The sequence below is a fragment of the Esox lucius genome, chromosome 23 (genome assembly GCF_011004845.1).
Source record: "Esox lucius isolate fEsoLuc1 chromosome 23, fEsoLuc1.pri, whole genome shotgun sequence".
In the NCBI taxonomy this organism is placed as follows: domain Eukaryota; kingdom Metazoa; phylum Chordata; class Actinopteri; order Esociformes; family Esocidae; genus Esox; species Esox lucius.
In genome coordinates, this window is record NC_047591.1 from 11,625,647 (window position 1) to 11,651,666 (window position 26,020).

Here is a 26,020-nt window from a genome sequence, read left to right on the forward strand (position 1 = left end):
GAGATGTTTGGGTGATTATCTGGCACGCACAAAAGCACACTGCCATTGGCTCTCGAGGACCCATTCGTTTTCCAAGCCAACAAATATGACCTTGCACTTGTGGTAACTACAGTGTGGAGTGCCATCTTTCTGACTCGGCAGCCAGAACATTGCACAAAAAATGTGCCATATCGTCCGCTGTGTGATAGGTCCCTCCCCATTGTTTGTTGTTTTTACAAAAACAAGGAGGCCTACCTTTATTTGTCCAATTGAATCTCTGTTGCCTGGAAGATTTCATAACTAAGATTTCATAACAAAAAAAGTTATGTTTTGCAGAATGAATACACCTCAGAGGGAAATAATGGAAGCGCTTCTTCCCGTTCCTCAAAGCTATATTCTTTCCATTGCCATCCACATCCAGAAATTATTTTCCTGTGTTCTTTTCTGAAAAATCAAATGACATCTCCCCTTGTAAGCACAGGGAAGAGGAAGAACTCTAATCAATAACACATACTTTAATAACTTCAAAATCCATATGTGATACAGCATGAGGATATTAGAAATGTCCTCTTATCCCTGATCCCTCCCATGGTCCACCAGGGTATTTTGACTGATATTCCTAATACTTAGTTACTTTACTACTGGGCTGTCCCAGGTCCTGTACCCTCTGTTTTGGCCTAAGGAATGATTTACTATTACAGAACAAGCCTTATACACTACTCTCTCATGATATGGAAGGCTTTACGTGACTGTTTAAATTAATCCCTGGGATAAATCGGTTGACCTACTTAAAGCTTGTTTTGAAATGTTGAATGGGCGCACAACGCAAGTAGTGTTCTCCTGTGGAGGCACATGAAGCTTTACCACTCTTGGTTTCTATAAGAATGAAAAGCTTCATTCAAACGCATAATTTTCCTTCTACTCGTATGCCGGGATGAATTCACTGGAACTCAAACCAGCTCGCTTTAAACTTAAAGCTCTGGTTGGCCGGACACTTGTCTCAGGCGCTCTATGCTACGTGGTCCAGAATAGCAAAAGTAGCAGCAGGACCGCCCACTTTCAACGTTACTTGCTACGTCAGATTAGCTTTTCGGTATGCGAATTCAAATAGAATACAACCCCATCTTCCCGCAACACTGACAAGGTCAGCGACCAACAACCGCATTTGGGGATAGACCGCGCCTGTATTCGCAAAGGTAATACGCGATTTACTGAAAGATATGAGAGATAGAATAATGTTTATAACTCCTATCAGCTGCCAGTGCGTCCAGGCGCATTTTTTTCCTCCTACAATTAAACACTGCTTTGGTATTTAGACAGCTTCTTGTCTAACGAGGCAAATATTTATGACGCTCGTGCTTTATAAAACAAACAGTAAAGATGAACATACATTTTCTGTCAGATTTAAATACCAATATATGGGGCATAATCAATGTGGCAGCCACTTAAATTTGTAATGTAGACTAGCCGCAGTTACCTACTCAACCCATTATTTCAAGAATGATGACTATAATAGATTATTAATCTGAAATAGATGCTATTGAGAATAGTCTGGATATTTTATTATTATTATGTAGGCCTGACGTATAGAATATATTTGTCTGGTTCCATCCGGTTTGTATCAGCAAAGCTGCGACCGCAAGCACAATGAATATTTGATCACATGGATGAAGATCTACACGCGCTTATATTGCATCATAGTTTTGAGTCATCCCTGATAATGAATTAAATGTCACATCTCTGTTCAGTTTATGCGTCTCGATTCATTTTCATGATACAGCTACAATACATAAATGGGTGGATATAAAGACAGACACAGCATATATCCCACCAGTCTATTATTATCTAAGGATTTGATCAGGAGGTTTTTCCGTAAGCAGGATTGGCAGAACTAAAGGATGTTCCACTCTCTGTGTCAGCTGGTTAGCTTTAAACATCACCCCTCAGTGACATTTTGATCTATTTTTCCCCTTAAATTGACTTGAAAAGACTTGATAAGTTTGTCTGCTGGGTAATGGAATGGTGAAATAGGACTGCTTGGTAATGGAATTGTTGAATGGGACACTATATGGCTTGCATTGTAGAAAGATGTGGAGACAATGATCCAAAGAATAATGATTCATGAAATGGGATGTGCAATAACTGCACATTGATTATGAATTAGGTATGTATCTCAGGAGTTTTAGTTTTCCTCCCAGTTTATTACTTTTGTAGGTCTATTTGAGAAGGAGTAGGTTGGTTCTTGCTCTGTAGGATTGAGTACTTTTGACATTGCAGATCACCAACCAAGTAGGGACTACTCCCTCCACTTCAAGTTAACAGAAATGGATTGAGCTTGTGCTCCAGAGAATGGACCAGATGGGTTTGTATAAACAATTCAAATCTCAATTGAAGCATGTGGACTAACTACTGCTCTAGTCCCCTATAGTAGTAAATAATACATGCTTTTGAGCTTTGCTGACTCATGTCCACAGTCCTTTCTCATGCATTTGACGTCTAAACCCCACAGAGAGAAATACATTTCATAGAGGGGAAATCAATCTCACAAGGGGGGTGGTTTATCCTCTTGTTTTAGTATGACTAACACAAGCAGTGACATGCATCTTATATTCCGCATTTTACTAATTGTCCTTTAATATGTGTAAAGGCCCAGCAGTCAATACCCTGATCTGCTTTTGCAGTCTTTTTAATGATATTTCCACAATGTCAAAATAACAGAATCTTTAATAGAATCTCAGAACCAACAATATTTAAATGGAAAACAATTGGATAATATTTTGGAGAAATAATACAAAATTAAAACTGTCAAATCCATGTGTGCACACACTTTATCATGGGTGTTGTAACTGTGTTCACATTTAAAGGGGCATTTTAAACATGCGTAATCATAGCTGTCCTTAATTATTTGCAAGTGATATTACATGGTAATATTAAACCACACATATTCAAATGGGTTCAAATATAAATATATGTATTTACTAATGGCATTTGGACAGTTTTATCAGGTACAAGATGGCAAGTAACATCATTCCTTTCAATAGCTGTGGCATTCATGTAATGCCTATATGGATATTATAGACTTAGAATCTACAGTACCTATTGAGATATATAGCTAGCAATTATGTAAAACACGTAGCTATGCTTTTTAAATATGATTTAAGTTCGATTTCGATTTCACTTTGTCTATATACTATCGATTGCATCTACTAGAGTAATGTGTTATCTGCTGAAATGGATGTCAGTGTCATAAATGAACAGGTTTTTCAGCCATTCTTGCATGAACCTAGGAAGAGAGCAAACCCCGCCTTAATATTGATAAAATCACAGAAGTATGCATACAGCCACAGTGCAATAATCCTACAAATGATTGATATGTACAGTGACTAACAAAAGTATTTATTCACCTTGGACTTTTTATTGTGAATGGATTTGGCCACTGATGAACACACAAAAACTCCATAATGTGAAAAACGTAATCGACAAAATGCGACTTTTATATTTATTAATAAATGGTTAACAAATACAAAACAGAAATTAATTGATTGCATAAGTATTCAGCCCTTTTAGGGAATATTTGGTAGAGGCACCTCTGGGTGCAATTACAGTCTGTTTGGATAAGTTTCTACCAGCTTTACACATTTGGAACAGCAATTTTTGCACATTCTACTTTCCACCTTGTGTATAATACACACAACGGTTGACATATGCAGGGAGTACATAGTTCCTGTCAGACAATCCTGCACTATTGTTTGGCCAATTCCGTTTTATTTATTTCCAAATTCTGTGATATCAAGTTCTTTGGGATTCCATTTTAATATCACATCTTCATAAAAACACCCTAGGCAGTATTTGTGTGTGGGTCAGCAGTTTTCTTTCACCCACACAGTCATAGCCCAAGTCTCAGTCTTGTTGAAAATCTGATGACTGACCTAAAGAGGGCTGTGTACAGGAGGTGCTCGGCAGTTTTACTGAGCCTGAACTGTTTTGCAACGAAAAGTAGGTGATAAAATTACATAATACAGACGTGCTGTGTTAATAGAGACCTAATCAGACAGATTTACTGCTGTTATCCAAACAAAGGTGCTTCCACACAAGTATTACTTTTTGTGGTGTGCACTTATGCATCCAAGGCATTTCCATAATTTTTTTAATGTATAGTTTTGAGAAATTATCCATAATTGTTGGTTACAAGATTGTATTAAAGGTGAAAAAGGTCTGTCTTTATTTTAGCCTTTACATAAACAAAATATGTATTTTAAGTAGAGTGGCTGTGGTTTGACAACCACTATACTTATTTATTTAGCAATACGATAATAATAATTCTTTACGACTGTAATAAACCATTTAATATCCTTGTTTATCGAGGCAAATCATTGCCCTAATGTTTTTAAATTTTGTGCCGTAGATGTTTTTTGTGAATTTACAGTAGTGTTTGTAGCATGTTACGAAATCCAGCAGTGACCTCCAGATTACACACAGGTCCTTTGTCTTCATTGCAATCCCATTCTTGAAAGGCAATGTTTCAAAGCCTTCAATACTATTGAGGCCGCAGAGGTTTTGGCCCTTGGGTGTTACAGTTACTTCCAAACATGTTTGGGTGTTGACATTACAAAGCTACTGCTGTGATTAATGTTGTGCGTGTATACATTACAGAAGTGCTACAATATGTTATGCTGTTACCGTTGTGCAGTATTGTTGCTCTTGATGTGCATGCAAGGACCAGTATGAAACAATTTCCTAAAGTACAGTACCAGGCACACAAATGTCTTTGAAGTATATTGTATAATATGTTCACTCCTGTCTGCTATAAATTAGGTTGCATACCATACCATAAGTCCGTATGCCCTTTTCCTATCACAAGAGGCCTTTAGTAGCAACAGGGTTTAGGCGCTGCGTCCAGTGTTCCAATCCCATGTGCTGTAGTAGTAAACATGGAGGGAGCTCAGACTATAATCCTCTGTGAGCAGTCTTCTCGACCGTAGCTTATTAAAAGTCATGAGAGAGTTCATGTTCGGTCAAACGTTCTTTTAAAATGATTTTCTCCAGTTATGGATGGACTGTTTGATGTTCACGTGGCGGAACTATTACACTAGATACATTGTGGTGTCGTGACAGGGTGAGAATTTATGCTGTTACTTACGCATGTTCACAGAGTGCAATCCAATCAATGAAAACCAGCTCACGTGGATAGGTTAAAGTTCTTTAGCAAGACATTTGAGAGGTACTCTAGTATGTGTAAGTACAAACACGTACAGTGTCGTCATAGGGCCTATAACAATCAGCTCCAAATAACAAACGATAAAGATTTTTAAGAATAAAGCTGAATTTACACATTCTTAGCAGTCAGTGATAACCGTAGCCGATATTACTAGGAAAAACTAGGAATATATTGTCAAAATGATAGGACATACCATGAATCAGAGGTTTGCATGAAAACATGGCATGTCTGCACCACATGCTAATATTTTGGTGCACAATTTTTTTTGTGCCAAATTCCTGTAGCTACACTTAAAATCTGTATAAAAAATGTATTTTGTTTCACACTCGTGGAAACAAAATCTCCCAAATAATTAATTTTTGCATTATTAGAGGATAAATTCATGTTTCCACCAATGGTAGTGTCACTACTTTTTGTAGTGTGACAATGAATGCTTGTCCAGCCTAGACAGCAATCTTCTAACCTAACTGTATGGCACCGCCCTACTCCTGTTGCTTGATGAGTACCTCCATACTGGCCTCAAATCACAAAACCCTAAGGAAGATACCAATTAGATGGCCCCATCCATGCCAGTGCAAACTATACCTGTGGATGACTACTTTATACTTAGACTGTCCCACAAGAATGCCGAAGAATCCTCCACACAGAATTTGTAGCAGTTTTCCTGTAACATTATTTAGGTGTGGACTGTGCAGAAAATTCTTTGCATTGATTAATAGGGTGATTTTTGCCACTGGAACTACTGCCATCTCCACTTAAAGAAATCTCCACTTAGCTATATAATAACTAATATAGGTCACCCTCTGATGCAAAAGAGTTATAGAAAGCTTCCAAATTGTAAAAGTGCCAACTACGTGGCAGGTGAATGATCGAAATGAATTGCACCCACCGACTAGGCGCAGGCACTGCTCAATGCCTATTTTATAAAAGGTATTAAAACTAATTAGACATGTCTTAACCTGCTATGTGTGTGTGGTGAAGTTGTGGGCACCTCCCCTTGGATAAAAATTATTCACCACCCAGGCATTTTAACAAAACGTAGGAGTGAAATGTACTGAATCTGGTAACACTTTACATCAAGTTGTTTTAAATGTTCACTTCAATAAATCCATTCATTTAAAAATAAGAAAACAGGCAATCCTAGTTCAGCCTGCCCGCAATATAAAGTATTGCCCTCTTGATATTCAAACCCGCGTTGCCCATGTGAAAGGATGTGTCGCTAACCACTACACCACAGAGCTCTAAGTTCTAGGGGTGTCAGTACAGCCACTTGTGTCTATCTCATGCCACTGGCCGTTTTAACAGTTAATTGGCCATTCGTGAATGATATTGATACAGTTAAACTGACTAACGTTTCTTACTAAGTTTTCCTCCACCACAAATAGTGTCTATGAACTGTTAGCTTTTGCCACCTATAGGCTTACTAGTATCTACTAACTTACTGGACTAGTCATAGGAATTGAGCAATTGCTAGCGAGTCTGCCAAAGCTATTTCATTTCATGGCATAAGAGCGTATTTTTGTCTTTAATGGCTTAACAACATACTTTTTTCTTTAATTCGTGAATGACATTGATACAATAACTATCAATAAAGGCAAAGATAACTAATTGATGTTTCTTATTAAGTTTACCTCCACCACAAATAGCATCTATGAACTTTTAGCTTTTGCCACTGGCAGTTTAAACAGCTTATTAGCCAGTAATAGGCTTACTAGTATCTACTAACTTCATAGGAATAATCATAAGAATTGAGCAATTGCTCAAGAGACTGAAGATGAATGTTTCCATGCCAGAAACAGTCACAGTATAACCGTATACAGTTTTAGGCTCACTATAACGTGTCTATCCTGACCCAAAACGCATGCACGAATGCGTGCTTCGAAAATCCACCCGAAACAGTCGCAAAATAACCGTAAACTGTCTTATTTCAGTCTTACTATAATGTAGGCACTGGAGGTTTTAGCCAGCGAAGTTTAATCTATACAGAATAATTAATAATGCGTAGTTCGCTTCGCCTGTGAGGAGATACAAACTTGGGACCTATTGTACACATGTCCGCTTCTCTAACCACTACTAACAAGGTGTACAGGACACAGAAACTACCACAAAAAGGCTGTCAAACACCTACTGATTATTTTCACACAAAAAAGACCCCTGACAACTAGTCTTACAGAGCTGAGATGTGTGTATACACAAAGATGCCTCTTTTACTGGGCCGTCTTAGTGACTCCTTCTGTTAGGTTGCTGAATGGGGAGGCTGCGTTTTTCACAGACATCACCTGTGCTGTGTAAATAAATGTACCTACATCTATACTACCTGCCTGCCTTCTGTTGACTTCTGGTCTTTAAGACTACAACAAGGTCCTCATTTCACGGCTATATATAGCAATAACATGATATCAAAATGTCAGTAGAATAATGATCATTTGCTAATCTCTATTTAGCAAACATTTTCCAGGCTTATTCTAGCCAAACATCAAAACAGAGATTAACTAAACCAATCTGACATTAATTGACATGTTAAAATGAGTCCCCATGCTTGTCTTAAAGTAGTGAGTATTGCTAGCCAAAAACGGCATCAAAATGTTCTGCTAGTTTATCACACAGGTTGTGTACTGTTATATTAGTGGTTGAATCAAGACTCTGAACTAAGAAAAACATTTAGGTACTTGTATTCATACATAACTGTGGAAAAAGAAGAAATGTCCTCAAAAAGGTATGCTAACAAAGTTAAGGTCAACTCCTGAAGGTGCCTGTCATTGAAAATGCTGCACCCTGATTCAATACCACCCTGGCTTACACTTTTGACATGTTAAGTCCTCAATGGTAATGCATTCAGAGATTAAGTTTGTTTAAATTTATGTTGGAAGAGTTGGCTTTGTTGTTCAGCCTACTACATTAACAGGTCTCATTATGTTGTGGTAGTAAAGTGAGGAAAACATTCTTATTATGCTAGGTACAATTTGATAAACCCATGTCCGTTTTCCTTGGCCACTATGACCTTAATCCTCCAAGCATGTCTTGGTCATGGAAGTTTTCTACTTCAGTAGCCGGAATTAATGTTTTGGGGAAACATAAACGTAGTGGTATAATAAAAAAAAGAAAGAGGCATCAAGTCAAACTATTATGGAAATCGTGTTGTATCAGAAGAACCTCTTTAGTCTGTGCATTTGCAGTTTGGCTACAAATATGGCAATGGTTAATGAAACAGCTTCTTGCTGACAAACTGGTTTTAGAGCACTCATATTCTCATTGTTTGTCATATCTATTTTCTTCTCATCGCTTCCAACTGCCTATCCCTAAGGATATTCAAGCACCATAACCAGGAAGTATACGATGACAATAATAATGAAATATTTGGCTTGAATCTTGTTAGTTTAATTTAAGATGACTCAAGATTTGTGGGGCCTATAGCTGTGGCCTGTAGCTGTGTTCTGTAGATGTTGCCTACACTTGTGGCCTGTAGCTGTGTTCTGTAGATGTTGCCTATACTTTAGGCCTGCACCTGTGGCTTATAGCTTTGGCTTATAGCTGTGGCCTATGCCTGTGGCCTGTAACTGTGTCCTATAACTGCTACAAATCAGACAACTGCTCAGTGACATTAGTGACATTGTAGTACCTGGATGCCATTCATAAACCAGTGCAAAGACACTTAAGAAACATTGGCATAGTTTGTTTTTCATTTACACATGTACACTACCATTCAAAAGTTTGGGGTCGCTTAGAAATATTCTTGTTTTAGAAAGAAAAATGTTTTGTCCATTAAAATTACAACAAATTGATCTGAAATACAGTGAAGACATGAAGATGTCATAAAACTGAAGATGTACTACTCCACAAAACAGCGCATCCTGGCTCTAACCAGAATAGAAATATGAGTGGGAGGCCCTGGTGCACAACTGAACAAGAGGACAAAAACATTAGAGTGTCTAGTTTGTGAAACAGATGCCCCACAAGTCCTCAACTGACAGCTTCATTAAATAGTACCTGCAAAGCACCAGTCTCAATGTCAACAGTGAAGAGGCGAATTCTAGGCAGTGTTGCAAAGAAAAAGACATCTTTCAGACTGTTCAATAAAAAGAAAAGATTAAGATGAGCAAAACAACACAGAAACTGGACAGAGGAAGATAGGAAAAAAGTGTTATGGACAGACAAATCTAAGTTTTAGGTGTTAGGATCACAAAGATGAAGACCACATCAGACATAGACCAAAATGAAAAGATGCTGGAGGAGTGCTTTACAGCATCTATCAAGTATGGTGGAGGGATTGTAATGGTCTGGGGGTGCTTTGATGGTGGTAAAGTGGAAGATTTATACAGGGTTAAAGTGATCTTGAAGAAGGAAGGTTATCACTCTATTTTATTATGCCATGCCATACCCTGTGGACGGCGCTTGATTGGTGCCAATTTCCTCCTACAACAGGACAATGACCCAAAGCACAGCTCAAAACTATGCAAGATCTATTTAGGGAAGAAGCAGTCTGCTGGTATTTTGTCTATAATGGAGTGGCCAGCACAGTCACCGGATCTCAACCCTATTGAACTATTGAACAGGGAGCAGCTTGACCGTATGGTACGTGAGAAGTGCCCATCAAGCCAATCTAACTTGTAGGAGGTACTTCAGGACGCGTGGGGTGAAATCTCTTCAGATTATCTAAACAAACTAGAATGCCAAAGGTCTGCAAGGCTGTCATTGCTGCAAATGGAGGAATCTTTGATGAAAGCAGTTTGAAGTTTGAAGGACACAATTCTTATTTCAATCCAATATAATTATTTCTAACCTTGTCAATTACTATATTTCCTATTTATTTTGCTCTATTTAATATTCAAACTCATTTTGAATAGGACATTTCTAAGTGACCCTAAACTTTTGAACGGTAGCGTAGGTCAAATGGAGCCACCGTAAATGTTTTTTTTTTATTAATGACTAACTATCCCCTCTATGACCATAACAGTTTTAGTAGCGGGTCTTTCTAAAACAAACACAATTACCAAAGTCAGTCAAACAGCTCAAAACTGCAGCCAGCCTCTAAGTGGCTTTATATCTACCTAAATGGTTTTGGAAAAAGTTGATCCAAGATAACTCAGAGTGGGTTGCATATCCATTTCCATCGCTCTTCACACTCTATCCCACATAATCCTGTTGTGTGTAGCCATACACGCAAAAACGCCATGTTTGCTTGTCATGTGGCCTATAGGCAGTCATGCAAGGAACACACCTTGGCCTGGCCTGGATCAGGTGCTATTGTTACTGAATGTAGCTAGCTCACGTGAAACAGAACACACACACACAAGTCCAGAAGTGAAACACAGGTCCCCTCAGTCAGCACAGGATCATTTTACCTCAGCCATGGCTGTCAGAGAGCAGACTTTCGGCAGCCTGCCAAGCTATCCCATCGTTTCGACCTTGGAGGAAGGAGCCTTGTGGTTTACAAAAGAAAATGCAGCCCTGCCCCACTGTCAACACACACGCGCACAATATGCACACACGCACTGGCACGTAGGCCACCCGCACATTGTGCTACATGATCTGGTTCGTTTGTCGTTGTTTTATTGGCAGGTGTCCTGCATCTACATTCCACTGTTTATATAGCCTTCCCTGAAGTTTAAGGTAACAGGCGATTTTTGAATAGGACATGGAAAGCCTAGGGTTGGCTTACTGTTCACTCCGTTTCAACAATGGGTAAGGACAGTTAACTGCCGTGTCTTGTGATTGGCTTAGACGGGACACATCCCTTTTGGGCGGTACTGTGGTAGGTTATCTCTGGCTGTGAAAGCATCTGCCCATCCCTAGGTTTCAGCTAGCCGGTACATTTCAAACAGAGGACAAACACTCTACACAGAGCCTGTGATAATGTTATGAGGAGAAAGGAGAAGCTTGAGAAAAATGAATGTTGAGGTGCTGTTTGCTTTTCAATAAAACTTGTTAAAGATCGGACAACATTTACCATCTAGGTCTTTCAGCTGATGGTCTAGTCCAGAGTTACTGTTAGTGTATTCAGTTAGTGTATTCATCTTGATGAAACATCCACACCACTCAGCCGTAATAAGCACAGTTCCACTCAGTGAAGTAGCTGTTTGCATAGTCACTGCTAGATGTAGACGGGAGGGGTCAAGTGAAGTGTTTGTTCATGTAAGGCAAGAATTAGTTAAATATTGTTCAATAAAAAGCCATGTTCCCTATACTCCATTATTTTTTTAAATATTTTTTGTTACATGTAGAGGTTGTCATGCAAATTTGAATATGCTGTGTTATTATGGTGATATTAGATGATGTAGTACGTTGTCTGAATATTCCAGCCCATAATCATTAAAAGGTAAATGGTGATGCTTAATGCAAGTATTTAAAGGGATATAACACCCCTTCTCTTTTTGTATTAGCATGATTAAGGTTTCCTAATTCAGATAACCCAATGATCTATTTCCTTTATTTTCCATTTATGTATTTTCTGTGCACTTATTCCTTATAATAAATCTGGTGGTTCAAATCCGTATACGGCATACCATGGGTATGACATCATATTTGATTGCTCTAATTGCATTAGTTACTGTTTCATAGCAGCATTAAGGCATCTCAGCTAAGTGCTGTGTACAGGCGCCTATGAACAGCTCAGCCATGGTATACTGGCCATACACAATATGCCATAATGCCATATTGCTTAATTAGACACAATTTGAATCTTTCCTTTTTTGTCTTTCAGCATGAACTTTCAAGTTTCCTAATTGAATAAAACATTTACAACAGAAACCACACTGGGAAGGTTTCACCCTAGAGTATGTATACTCTCAGGTGCACCTTCAGATTCTCGACGGGAGAAAGAAGCTTCCTACATTCAGAGCAGGGGTATGGCACGCCACCAATTATGTTTAGTTTTCTGAGCTATCAAGTTTGCTAACTGAGAGAAACTTGCATCTCATTCATTGCATTGGAAATGTTTCTCTCTGGTGTGCTTTCTTTAGTGAACTTGCAAGAACGCCAATTGAGCAAACCTGTTCCCAGACGTAGCAGTTGTAAGGCTTCTCTTAGGTATTGAATCTCTGGGGTACTTTTAGGCAAGCTATTAGTGCAAAACGCTTCCTACACCCAGAGCAGTTTCAGAACTCTCCCCAATGTGTGTTCTCTCGTGGGCCCTCAGATCTGCAAACCCAATGAAGTGCATTTGACAATGCATGCAAGGATGAGGGCTGGATGGCCCTCTCGGACACATTTTCCCTGTGCCAGGAGGCTCATTTGGAAAACCTCTTCCATTTCCACCCTTTCCATCTGCCTTGGACTTAAACTAACTCATTACACTGGATAGGACTCAAGTCTGTTCTTCAATTTGTGTTTGCAAGTCATTTGACTTAACATGATAATCTCCCCACACAGATCTTATCTGGATGGAGCAACAATAACTGGAAACCCCCCTCACCCAACCCCCAGAGGACAAACACACCACAGCGTATGTCCACTCCAGTCCAGATGTATACACTTTCAGTCTTCATACCCACATAATCAATGCCATGTCATACCCCTGCATTGTCCATAGTTACGGCTGAGCATGTTTTGTTAAACTGTGATAATCCTATTTCAATAAGCCTTTACTTGTGATGCTGAAATGCCTTAATAAACATATTTGTTTTCTTCAAGAGTTTCATGGTTGTGTTATGACAATGTATCTATATGGGATTAGTTTCATTTTAGATAATGTTTGGAAGTTGTCCATAAACTACAGTACAAAGCCAAACTTGAATATGAATCATCAATGGTTATACATTGTATGGCTGAAATAAAGTAATGTCTGCTCCTGACATTTCAAACAATTTACAAGGTGGGCATAGTGTCTTTTTTTGGTGGAAGTACTATGTGGTTGGCTGTGCTTTGTCAAAAAAAAAAGTCACCAACTCTCCTCACAACCTTGTTGCCATGACTCTATTACCTTCTGTAAGGAGAATGGCCGTAGGGGGAGGAGTGGAAGGGGCCAGGCTCAAGGTGAAGAGTGGGTGGGGCAAGGGCTGGTCTGGCACACGGTAGAGACTCAACAAGGGTCATTAACTCTCTGTTGGTGTGTGTGCACTCATTCAGGAGCGGAGATCAGGTCATCTGACCACGCGTTCAAAGAATTTCAATGACAAAAAGGACATGCACTCAATCTGTTAGAAACTGATTTTCCAGATTAGCTGTATGCCGCAGACTTAAAAGGTACCATTGTCAATGTGGTATCGGTGTAAGCTACAATTCACATCACTTTTCTCCAGAAAGAACCACTGTAGCCTTGAGGTGTCGGGCCAAATGAGAGGGACCACAGATAATGTTACGTAGTCAGATGTGCATTTTACTCTTCATCATTTCACAATACTACCCTCTCCTTCCTCCCCATCCAGTAAACACAGAGCCCTGAGAGCCAGCCAGGCCAGAGATGCCACCTCCTGCCACAGGCCCCCCAGCTGTAACCCCCCCAGATGGGGGCTGGGGCTGGGCCGTGGTGATAGGATCCTTTATCTCCATTGGCTTTTCCTACGCCTTCCCCAAGGCCATCACTGTCTACTTCAAGGACATCCAGAAGGTTTTTGACTGCTCCTACAGCCAGATAGCGTGGATCTCCTCCATCATGTTGGCTGTCATGTATGCTGGAGGTAAGAACAAAACAAAACGCTGCTGTTTAATATGCTGTTGTCCAACTAGCAATTTCCCCACTATGTGTTCTGACCTTGAATTGACGCACGGATTCAAGTCAGTTTAAACAAGCTACATGTTTATGTGGAGATCAGCAAAATGGAGGTGTGACGGAGGTATCAACAGATATGTCTGACCTTGACTTAATTTACATATCATTCTGCCACCTCTAAGCACAGCTGGACAATGAATAAGGTTCCAACTGGATTTATTTTTAGAAAGAAATAACACCAGTTTTTGATAGGAACTAATTAAATGAGTCATTTGTTTTGATCTGAGGATTGTAGCTGGACCTATAGACATGTGGCCCAGATGTCCCAGGGGCAGTCAACATCGGCCCAGTTTCACTAGCTAGGTAGGGATTTCTTCCACTTATTGCGCTCTAGAAAAATTCCTCAGGTGGGTTGTGCATCAGCTAGCTGAACCGAGGTTGAGGAAGGCAGAAGTGGAGGAAGTGCCGTCCCATACGCAAATACCGCTGATTTCCTGGTCGAATGAATAGTGTGAAAACAAGCAGTATGGTTGATGCCGATTCTGTCTCCTTGTCCTATGGGAATCAATGACGCTGGATTTGCATAAAAGAGCTTATTTGCATCAGCTTATTAAAGTAAACATGCATCACACGTTCTCCCTCTCCGTATGATTTCTACTCCTCTCTATTAGTTTACGTAGTACACAACTTGCATGACAGTGCCCCACGCTGACCATCTGTTTGCTGATGCCATTCTGTCATTTCTAGTTCTTGCTGTCAAATGTGTTTGTGTCCTAGATCCTTGTTGTGATGACAGGGACAGTGATCACCATGGAGAGCCAGACACCCAAAACCATTCCATATACGTGGCAAAGGCACTTGCCCCTGATTAAAATGTTTAGTGTAATTCATTCATATTGATCTCTAAGCAAAGTGGAGAACAGAGCTTCATCAGCTACTCATTAAACACCTGCTCCCTGTCTTATGTGTTGTCACCAGCTGTGGGCTGATAAAGCTATTGTCCTTTCAGTGTTTAATGCATTCTTCATTTTCAGAATGGAAAACTGGCATTGTGGAGAACAGGTATTATGTGCCTATGCAGTATCTGGTTAGGAGCGACAAACCTTTTCATCCCAATGTTGAACAGGAGGTGAATAATATGGTGAAATAAAATCATGCATCAACAAATATTTACCCCAATCTAAGTGCTGATTATAGGGTTTGTTCATCCCCTTGGAAGAGACAGGAGATTGGCTGTTTAACGACGCACCTGTTATTTTCACACCATCTCCAACCTGTGCCGTTGAATCAACTGCAACCTACACCATGAGTTCAGAGGTCATCCATAAAGTACCCAACTGATAAGACAGCAGCAAAGATGGTACGGGGTGAAGATAGGCAGAAAGTGCTGCTCCCACAGAGGTCCCATGTCACATTGTAGGCCATGTAATGGCGGCGTTCGCTAGCTAAGCAGATGCACGAAAGACATCACAAAGACTAATGGTTGTGTTACACCAACATGCGCATATGCAGGCTATCAAATTAAAGCTATTTAAAGTATTTCATTTGACAAAATGAAAAAATCAGCTTGTCACTTTCGTGCGGTTATTACTATGATTGTGTTCCTCTAAAAAGGGATTTATCCACGTGTATTGACCACAAAGTTCTACCCTACATGCTTTCTGAAAACATTGCCTGCAGTACACCCAGTTGATCTTAACCTTGAAATCCTATGTGGTCAGTCGCTCCCCTCTTTATGATTCCCCATACATTCTAAAAATGAGACACAAATGCAGAAAACTGATGAGTCCTGGATGTCACATGTCTATTTTCCCAGAGGTGTCTCGTGTGGCTCAGTTTAGTGGAGCGTGGTGCTTGCGACGGCAGTGTTTCAGATTGATTCCTACACGGTACCTTTCCAAAATGTATGCACTCATTACTGTTAAGAAACTGTTCATGAGAACATCTACTAAACTATTAACATGTACCAAAATGTTGTAATGGTGTGTATTGCAATTGGTACTAAACTATTACAAAGAGCCCAAACAATATTATGGAACAAGTTGCTTAAGTTATACATATGTAGCCTACTGCACCGTGCTGGTGTGCCGGTCTTTCTTCCCTCCCATGTCCATTATATCCTGGCTGGTTGTCGCTCCGCCGTGACGTGCTAATCTGGAGGCTGCGTGCGTGTGTCAGTGCTGAATTAATGTCACTAATCCACACAGAGGGAGAGCTGACCTTGGTCTATGCTAGGCCTCATGGCTACGTACTGTTCCGTTACAGCCTCTGTTGACAGTCAAGCACAGCCGAACCTCCTTGCAGCCAAGCACATGAGTTTGTACAATAACCAAATTTTCTGGACAAAATATCACCAGCTGAACTGTGTCATTACAGTTTCGGTATGCATTCTTAAGGAACAAGGAGGCCTCTATTTTACCGACCCAAACGTAATGGGAAATCTTAGGGCAAGCAGAAGAGTAATTGCTTGCAGGAGGTGTCTTATGTTTTTACAACCAATGATGACAGGGATGATGCTGCATTACATTGTTTTTAAATCAGCTTTTATCATCAAAGCCCAGAGACCTAGGATCTGATGAGAGCCAGGATCTGGGTCTGATCATATGAAACGAATAACAAGCAATTGTTACGGAAAACTATTTCTAAATAGGATGAAAGTCAGGATCATCTCATATCTAGTTTCTTGTTGAACATACAGTATGGACCTCTAATGCCTCCTGATAATATAGCCTAGATTAAAATGGGGAGGTCCACTCACTGTTTTGCTCTTCTCCAACTTTTGATTAAACTTAAATACTTAACATTTAAGTCCAAGTAGTGTTATGACCCAAACCCTAAATACTCATGGTCAAAACTATTTTAAGGACTTGCAATTTACCACAGGTGAGCTCAATTCCAAAGTACTTGAATTATTGTCCAGGCCATTTTGCAAACCATAAAAATAAATAAGTGGATCAAAAATATTTTTGAATTAACGGTTTTCTAGAAAGAAAACAATATTTTTTGCCATGACTGTATTAGCAATTTTGACTGGAATCACAAAAACAGCCTTCGTTGAGAAGAGGGGAGGCTATGCTTGGTTTTTATGACATATTTTATGCTGGTAAAATACCAATTTTACAGGTACCAAAAGCACATTACTCTTATTCCATGCATATATGGGCTTTGTGTGTCATGGTTGTATATACGCTACGCTGCTCTTAAAATAAATACTGTATCCAACAGTGCTTTTGCCTAGTCTTAAACATCTCTAACAACGATTCCTGAAATTACCACTTTAACACTAGATTAACACTAGCTGAAAATAGATCTGAAAATATATATACTTATCTCAACCCGTATTTATATTTGTGCTTCTGTAACAAGAGTGAGTGAAGTTTGGATTGAAAGAACCACTCTCCTGCATAGTTGGCTTTCTACCTTTGAGTTCTATTCATATAAATTACAAACTTCCTTATTTATGCTTAAGGTCCTTAATATAACCATAATATTTTTTGTTGGTAAGCTAAATTGTCCAGTTGTTTACACCAATGAAATTTTACTTACAAGCACCAGGAAAGCACTCAACCATAGAATATTAGCAATATTTCAATTGTTGGCAGAGAACACATTCAAAAGGTAGTCCTTATACGATTAGATTGCTAAAAATAATATACAGTATTATGCAAGTGCACACTTGTCTCCAATGTAGTGGATAGTGACGGGTACCAATATTACTGTACCTCATTATATTTATAGCACATCCTGTTTAAAAGCAGACAGGATTGGGCTACTGGCCATCTACATGAATACGCAGTATTTAATATCACAATGTGTCTTACAGTGAGGTTTTAAACCTTTTTGAAATTAGGTAATATGAAAGCTCAAGGGCTCCCACCACTTGGCATATGCAAGTTTCACCACCAGGCTCAGGAGATTAATCATAAGTGCTCTGTATGCAAAAGAGGATGGCTAGTCTCCACAAGGTTGGAAAAAAATAAATAATCACGCATAGCAAATTAAGTCAGGTGACTTCTTCCCCAACCTGCTTTTCAAATAGCACTGCTCCCCAAGTACGGCACAGATATGGTACATCTTTGGCTTGCTAATGGGATTATTATAAAAAAAGGACCCGTCTTTCATTCCTCTTTGATCATTTCTTATTCAATTAAAGCTTTCTTTAGTTTAAAATCAGTTCCATGAAAGTGGAAATTGTGGCATGAGATTACGGAGTCAATAAATGGAGACCAGAGGTCAAAGTTAACATTACTTAGAAATACACGGTATAAAGTTTTCCTCAACAATAACATTTAGAACATTTGATACAGGTCAAATTATAAAGGCATTGTTTAGACCCGTCAGATGCACTATCAATGACCATTCACAGGGTTCAATAACACGGCTCCACCCACTTCTTAGCAAAATCTGCTAACAATCTGTTCTGCATGTGGTCATGTGTTTTATGACGTTAAGAAGACATTGTGAGACAAGCCAAGCCTTTATTGAAGGTAATGAGGAACTGGAAATGTTGAGTGATACATGGTACTGTAGGTCCCACTCAACACAAATGAGAATAAAAAAGAACGCATGTTCATGGATAAACGGTTTATGGGACCAAGGCCTGATCACTAGAAAGTATGTGTTGTCAGTCTGTGCTACTTTTTACATAAAGAAAAATCTCTTTAGTGGAGCGTGGCGCTTACAACCTTTAGTAAATACATCTGGTGATGCTTTGTATGGGGCAGAGCACAAACCAGACCAATTCAAATCAGGTCATGCGCGTTCATCATCTGAAGAAGACCAATTTCTTAACTTGATGTCATATTATTCTTTCTTTTACATAAGTGTGGCAGGTGTGCTATGAGAGCTTATGAAACAGAGGCCCATTGCGTGTCCAACTACAGCTCAGTTTAAACCTTTACCCAGTGTGTCAATGATGCTTGACGGGGCTGATCGATTCTGACTCGTTCCGCTTGACTAACTCTCAGCTCAGTTAGGCCCTCAGCTCAGTGCTCAGTACCACCTGTTGTCTATATGCTGACTTATGTCCAAGCTCTCACTTGCAAACTCTGTCACTGGTCTTGTTAATCCAACTTTGCATTTATTACTGACTATAGCAAACCTGGAAAATAAGATAGGATTTTGTTTGACTACTGAGAAAATGCTTTGCTTTATACGTACATTGTAGGGCTATTTCTTGAAAACCTGACTGCTGATCCTTTTTTAAATTTTTTATTACAGTTATTGGAATAATGACTAATGAACACAATACTAAATTATAGCTCTAAGTAAACTATTACTTTAAGGTAAACATTATACTTCTCTCCTTGCTGCATCACACACCATGATATCATGTGATGTTTGCCAGTATCTTAGTACTTCTATTTCCAGAGAGCAGGAGATTCACACAGTCTTTCAACACTAACAAGCTTAAATCGTTGAGTAATCACTACCCTATATTACAGTAGTCCATAAAAGGCTGAATGTTTGGCATGGATAAAAGAACATGTTTCTAGTATCTTATTTGTTTATTTTCCAGGCCCCATAAGCAGTATTCTGGTGAACACATATGGCTGCAGACCCGTAATGATCATGGGGGGATTACTGTCTTCTGTCGGGTTGATATCCGCCTCCTTCTGCAACAGTGTGGTGGAGCTTTATGTTTGCATTGGCTTGATCGGCGGTAAGTCGGTTGAAATACATTCAGTCCCATTCAGAATTAATTTAATTGTAGCGTGAACCTCTTTAAGTGACTATTATATGCTTTTCTTTGAATATTCCATGTTGTATGTGAACCATAAAAGTCATAGTAAAACACTATAGCAAGTGCATCTTAACCTAATTTTATTTATCCTTTGTGACCAGACATTGTTAAAAAAGAGACTTAATCCATGACCAATGTATACTTTTCTATTGTTAAATTGTTTTAGACATATTCTTTTATATTTCTCTCTGATTGAAGTATGGTTTGAAATTGATAAGAAAGGTTTGGATAGTTCAGAAAAGCCTCCCGTTTAGAGTTCCGGCCTTGCAGTACAGATAAAACAGTAGTCAGGCTAGATTCATATAAATAACCACAGCCTACCTACTTCGAACAAATGACAATAGATTGTTTTCAATGTATACCAAATGCTCACTGTCACATGAATATGCCTGAATTATTATTTTCAATACTCTAAATCCTTTTAACCATCTTTCCTCACAAAGGCCTGGGCCTAGCCTTTAACCTCCAGCCAGCTTTGACTATGATTGGCAAGTACTTCTTCAAGAAGCGTCCCATTGCTAACGGTCTTGCCATGGCAGGCAGCCCAGTGTTCCTGAGCAGCCTTGCCCCTTTCAACCAATACCTGTTTAATTCCTTCGGCTGGCGGGGCAGCTTCCTTATCCTGGGGGGCATACTGCTCAACTGCTGCGTGGCTGGTTCCCTCATGAGGCCCTTGGGGCCACCACCAGGCAAGATCAAGAAGGACGAGGAGATAGTTGTTGTGAAAACCATCACCAAGAAGGAGAAGGCAACTTGCTTGGGGACTGTCAACAAGTTCATTGACCTGTCGCTTTTCAAACATCGCGGTTTCCTAATCTACCTGTCGGGCAATGTCATTATGTTCTTGGGCTTTTTTGCGCCCATTGTGTTCCTGACAGCCTACGCCAAAGACCTAGGCGTGGACGAGTACTCGGCCGCCTTCCTGCTCTCCATCCTGGCCTTTGTGGACATGTTCGCCCGGCCCTCCATGGGACTCCTGGCCAACTCTAAGTGGATTCGACCCAGGATCCAGTACTTTTTCAGCTTTGCCGTGCTTTACAACGGGGTGTGCCACTGCCTCTGCCCCCTGGTGGAGAGCTACACCGGCCTGGTGGTGTACGCCATCTTCTTTGGTTTTGCATTCGGCATGGTCAGCTCAGTGCTGTTTGAGACACTGATGGACCTTGTGGGGGCCCAGAGGTTCTCCAGCGCTGTGGGACTCACCACCATCGTGGAGTGCTGCCCTGTCCTCATTGGTCCACCGCTTGCAGGTATGCCACCGAAACCTCAACTTCAGAAAATGTGGATGCACTGTTTTCTTTTGAAGCTGTGAAATTAATACTTTTAAGTCCCTCAATTACATTTTTAAAGAAATGCCATTGCTTCATAATCATTAATTTATCAAAGTGATAATGTCTATCAGTTTAAGAATTGCTATAATATGTGCATATTTGTGTGTAATTACAATAACCTAAAAGGAAAGCTCATTCTGTGATTATTGCTTGTTGACTGTTTGTTTGTTAATTTATTTCAAAATGTCCTCTTTCAGATAGAAATAACTGAAAACGTGAAAATCTCTGGAAAAAATTAAGAGACCACTGCACCTTTTTCTATCCTTTCTAAAAAAGTTGAAAAGGAAAGTTCTGAGTGAGGAACAGGTGCAGTGGTCTCTTAATTTTTTCCGGAGCTGTATTTGAAAATACTGAAAAAAGCAACATGACAGATCTTAGAAATCAGTCAGTCAAAATCATTTCTATGTTCTTATTTACAGGTAAATTGGTGGACATCACGAAAAACTACAAGTACATGTATTTCTGCTGTGGTGCTGTGGTCATCCTAGCCAGTATTTGGCTGTTCATTGGCAACTTCGTCAACTACCGACTCCTGGCAAAGGAGCGAAAGCAAGAGGAGATGTACAAACGAACTGAGACGGAAGACCCGGACCAGAAGGATCCCGACTGGGAGGCCCAGGCCTCACAGGACCTGGTAGACAGCCCCAAAGATGGGGACGCCATGCAGAGGGAAACCAACATCTAGCCCGGGTCCGTCCCACCAACCACCCACCCCTCCACTGCCGCCCTCACACCTCCCTCTGCCGGTTTCAAACTGCAGGCTGAGCTCCACGTAGGACCCCTCCGCTGAGGCCCCTCTGCTTCAGAGAAACTCACTGCCAAAGTAACACGGACGACTACGTCCCAGGAGTGCTGCGGGGCAGAGTGCTCCATGAAGAGGGTAACGGCGGTGACTACTACTTAAACATCAGAATAGTCTGAGGGCATTCGGCATGCAAGTTAGGAGGCCACAAGGCCCCTCAAATAGCCTGGGCCACTATACCTACCAAACCAGCACCCCGAATCAACGGTCCAATCAAAACAGGTATGTTTTTACCGGCTTCCTGTGTCGGGAGTTGGCGTACAAGTACACAGAATCTGTCAGTAGTGGTTTAATGGCAAGAGACATATTAACATGTACTACATGAACAGACAACGATGGGTTTGTCTTAGTGATTCTGGTGCCTGTATATTATACTGCTGTTAAGCTCACTGTGTCCTTTGTATTTGTTAGCTAAACCTGCACATGCTGCCATGCTTCAAATAGGAAAAAAGAACACTGTATTATGAATTACTGCACATTGCACATGGAGTCAGTATATACTGCACTACTTTATCCAAACCAACAATTAAACAAATGCAATTAAATCGATTTTAATACGTTTGAATATACTTTTGTATTTATTTTCAGGAACATTAAGAATGCTTGATATTCAAGACCAAATCATCTAGAAATGTGCAAATTACTCGTTCATACCAAATACAGAACCCATAAGCAATACCTATACCAAGCCATTGTATTGATGTACGTAAATATATACAGGGATATTCCTTTGGGTATTCAATGGTCATTTCTGAGAGTAGCTGTTTCACCAATGATACATTGCCTTATGAAAGTGTCTATAACATATACTTTTTCTTTTAAATGTAATAAACTAACATGCATTTTGTAAAAAGTTAACCAGCTTCTTGAGTGACCTTATTATTTTCAACTGTACTCTGTTCAACTCTAACTGCAGTGAAGGTCATTCTATGCATACTGTTTGCTTGAAGAATGTTGTCGGCAATTTGTTTTACCAAATGAATAAACAGTGTTAAAAAAACTATCTACTGTACTGATTCACAATTCAAAGTAGGGCATCACTAAATATCGCTTTCATTGCAACACAGAAATTAGTCAAAATTAAATTCCAAAACGTATGTAAAAATAATCAGTATGTTGAATAATAATTTGAGCAAAACTAATGTTCAAGCGATTAACACACTTAACAAATGATGTATGTTGTATGCAATGTGTTTTATTGTGCAATAGATCTCCACTGGTACAATATTATTCCAGTGAGAAAATCAAGAATTGTATGTAATTCCTATCATGTATCAAGAAGTCATGTTGTATGTTGGTTAATTAGCTCAACACATAAACATATGAAAACAGATCAATGCATTGTAAGATTGCTTTAGTTTGCTTAACATCCCAATCTTTGTGCAGCCTACTAACATTTCCTACATGGGAAGTATATTTTATATCATGATTTTGTTGTGTGTAGTACATTTTGACTTGACTGTGGGCCGGATAACATTGTGTCACACTTAGTCCTGCTTTTCTTGCTTGTGGGCTTCAGGGCTATATCCAGTCACTGACAGCACGGGTCAGTTTGCACTAGTCCATGAACCAGGTGGGGCAGTAGGACTCACTTGGGGTGTTTTTCCTATTCCTTCTTCAGGGCTCCCAATTGTAGCTTTGAGTTATGATTCTTTTTTAATCTTCCATCCAATTATTTTTTCCCATAGGATGGCTAGATTCACAGCAATCCGCCAGACACACTTTCTGTAGATATGAGAAAATGTAGATGTGTGTGTGCATCGTTGGTGCCTCTTTCATCCAGAAAACAGAGCTGCCCTATGGAATTCCATGACGACGGTTCCAACATTTTAATAGACCAACTTTGGCTGTTTCTAAACCATACCGTTATGTGAAACGTATAATGTTTGTCTAAAGTTATTATTATTATTTTTTTTAAGTTCAAATGTTATTATGGTTTCTTTGTAAAAGTCATTGACATTGAGAGTGGTAACATACATAAATGATTGCACAGTTCCTCCTACTGTATAAGAACTGCTAGTCCACAAGGCAGACATAATGTTTGGGTCTGGCTCATGGACTAGAACATCGGGTCTGCCTCGTGGACTAGCAGTTCTTAAAGGAGGGACCGTGCAATAATTTGTGTATATCAAATACCACTGACCCCTACTGGTCTTAGACCAAATTTAACCATCACTAGCTGGCCTGTTAGAATGACACATTCTCAGTGGTGGCTGTATCGTGAGAATATATTTTTCCCTTTAGAATTTTTGTAATAGAATTATATCTGGTGTCTTTTAATTTTTATGAAATAAGGGTAGTTTCAAAAGTAAGTGTAGTAATTTTCACAGCCTGTCATCATTTCAAAATGTAGATTTTGAAACCACAAAGCGCAAGGTGTGTGATATGAGAACGTATACCATGGGTATGACATCTTATCACTTTTTACGGCTCTAATTGCGTTGGTTACCAGTTAATAAGAGCAATAAGTAATCTGGGGGGGGGGGTTTGATATATCGCAAATATACCACAGCTAAGCACTGTGTCTAGGCATTCTGTGATGCTTTGAGCATAAGAACAACTCTTAGACGCGGTATACTGGCGATATACCACACCCCTAGAAACCCTATTGGTTACATACAGCATTCCTATCAGCCAATCACCATTCAGGATTCAAACCACCCGGTCGATAATACTTAATAAACACTGAAAGTGCATCTGTGCTAAAGCTGTTTGAAGGGAGTTGCGACTGGTATTGAGTAAAATCATGTTTGTTTCCATTTTCAACCATGTGTAGAATGAGTATGATTTGAGTATGTGTTTTGTGTAATCACATGATATTTGTAAATCAAGAAAAGCTTAGTGTGCTTATTGTCATGACAGACAGTTGGAATTAGCTAAACTGTGTTATGTGTTCTGCTGTTGTTATAATTACCAACCACGTATTTAACTGTTTATTTCCTTTCAATACAATGTATCCTGTTATGTTATTGTGACAGAAACATAACGAATATGATTGCAATTCTTTCACTGGTAGTCTACTCTTTATTCCAACTCAACACAATAGACTCAAGAGGCTTTAACTTTGATTTGTGCCACAATTATGACTGATACTGTATAAGAAATAAAATACTTCTCTATTCGCATTGCACACCTACCATGAGTCTATTCAGGTCATTCTGTACATAACAAAGTTAAGACAATGTGATATAATGTAATATGTGTATTTTATTTTACTTTAAATGTATCGTAATGAAGTTAGTCGTATATTGCTGTATTTAAAGACCAAAAGGAAGTTAACATGTTACAGACAACTATTATTAATATATTTTTATTAGGGTCAACTGAATAACAATTATGCACCATTAGCCTTATCAAATATTCTTTGCTCCTCTGTATGAAGGATTATGCATTATATTGTCGTATGACTGCAAAACTGAACTTTTTGATAAACCTTTTGGTAAATATTAATCTCTTCAGGATAATCAGAACAGAATACAAATGCGAAATAGGTGTAAATAAAAGCAGATATTCAGGCTCTGTTACATCAGAAGAACTTTCAATAAATGTTCCTATTTTAAAAAATGTTGGTTGCTTTTGATGTTTTTAGCATTAAAACATGTTTGTATTCTAGCTAATGAAAATGTTGACTACTGGGATAAGACTGTGACTCTCGTTAGAGTTTATGTTTTTAATGGAGGAATCCTGTAGATTTGCTGAATCTGTGTACATAATATAATCGACTTAGGTTGTGTCATAACATGACATTAATTGTATTGGAAGGAAAATAATCCTTATCTGATTAATCCACAGGCTACACTGTACCTTAATTATGACTCATACACGACCAGTGACAAGATGCTGTATTTATAAATTCATCATTAACTAAAAGTGCTAAAAAGCTCTTTTTCAAAAAGCACAGCTTAATGGAGCAATGGACATTGTTGGCATGGAAAAAACATCTATTAGTATTAATCATTTACTACTGATACATTTACAGATATTAACATAGGGGATTAAAAGAAAACCTTAATGAACTTCAGATTATTTATATATACAGAAGGGCACTGGCGTACTATGAGGCTAACGCTGACATTAACATTACAGCATTGAAGTAATATGATCAATGATCAAGTTACAGTGCCTTATTTGACCCCAATGAGCAGTGGATTAGCAAAATCCATTCACAATGCAAGTAAGGATTTTACTAGAATTAAGATTTAATTGACTATATTCAATTGACTATATAAAATCACAAAAATGTGTCTAAATCCACAACAGCATTGTTTATATGTTTATGCAACCAATGAAACACTGCATT

At 39.2% G+C, this 26,020-nt stretch overlaps 1 protein-coding gene across 5 annotated transcripts; it reads left to right on the forward strand.

Annotated features, from left to right (window-relative positions):
• Nucleotides 1-924: 924 nt before the first annotated feature.
• LOC105020234 (monocarboxylate transporter 2) lies at nucleotides 925-24,857 on the forward strand. 5 transcript variants are annotated; one of them, XM_010887083.5, is made up of 7 exons: nucleotides 925-1,175; nucleotides 11,898-12,040; nucleotides 12,566-12,638; nucleotides 13,561-13,812; nucleotides 19,363-19,506; nucleotides 20,031-20,837; nucleotides 21,338-24,857. In XM_010887083.5, the coding sequence occupies exons 4-7, from the start codon at nucleotides 13,596-13,598 to the stop codon at nucleotides 21,601-21,603; spliced, it is 1,434 nt and encodes a 477-aa protein (XP_010885385.1). In that variant the 5' UTR covers nucleotides 925-1,175; nucleotides 11,898-12,040; nucleotides 12,566-12,638; nucleotides 13,561-13,595; the 3' UTR covers nucleotides 21,604-24,857. The 5 variants fall into 5 exon arrangements, with proteins under 5 accessions (XP_010885385.1, XP_010885384.1, XP_010885390.1 ...); XM_010887082.5 differs by lacking the exon at nucleotides 11,898-12,040; XM_010887087.4 differs by lacking the exons at nucleotides 925-1,175; nucleotides 11,898-12,040 and adding an exon at nucleotides 3,886-3,975.
• Nucleotides 24,858-26,020: the final 1,163 nt, after the last annotated feature.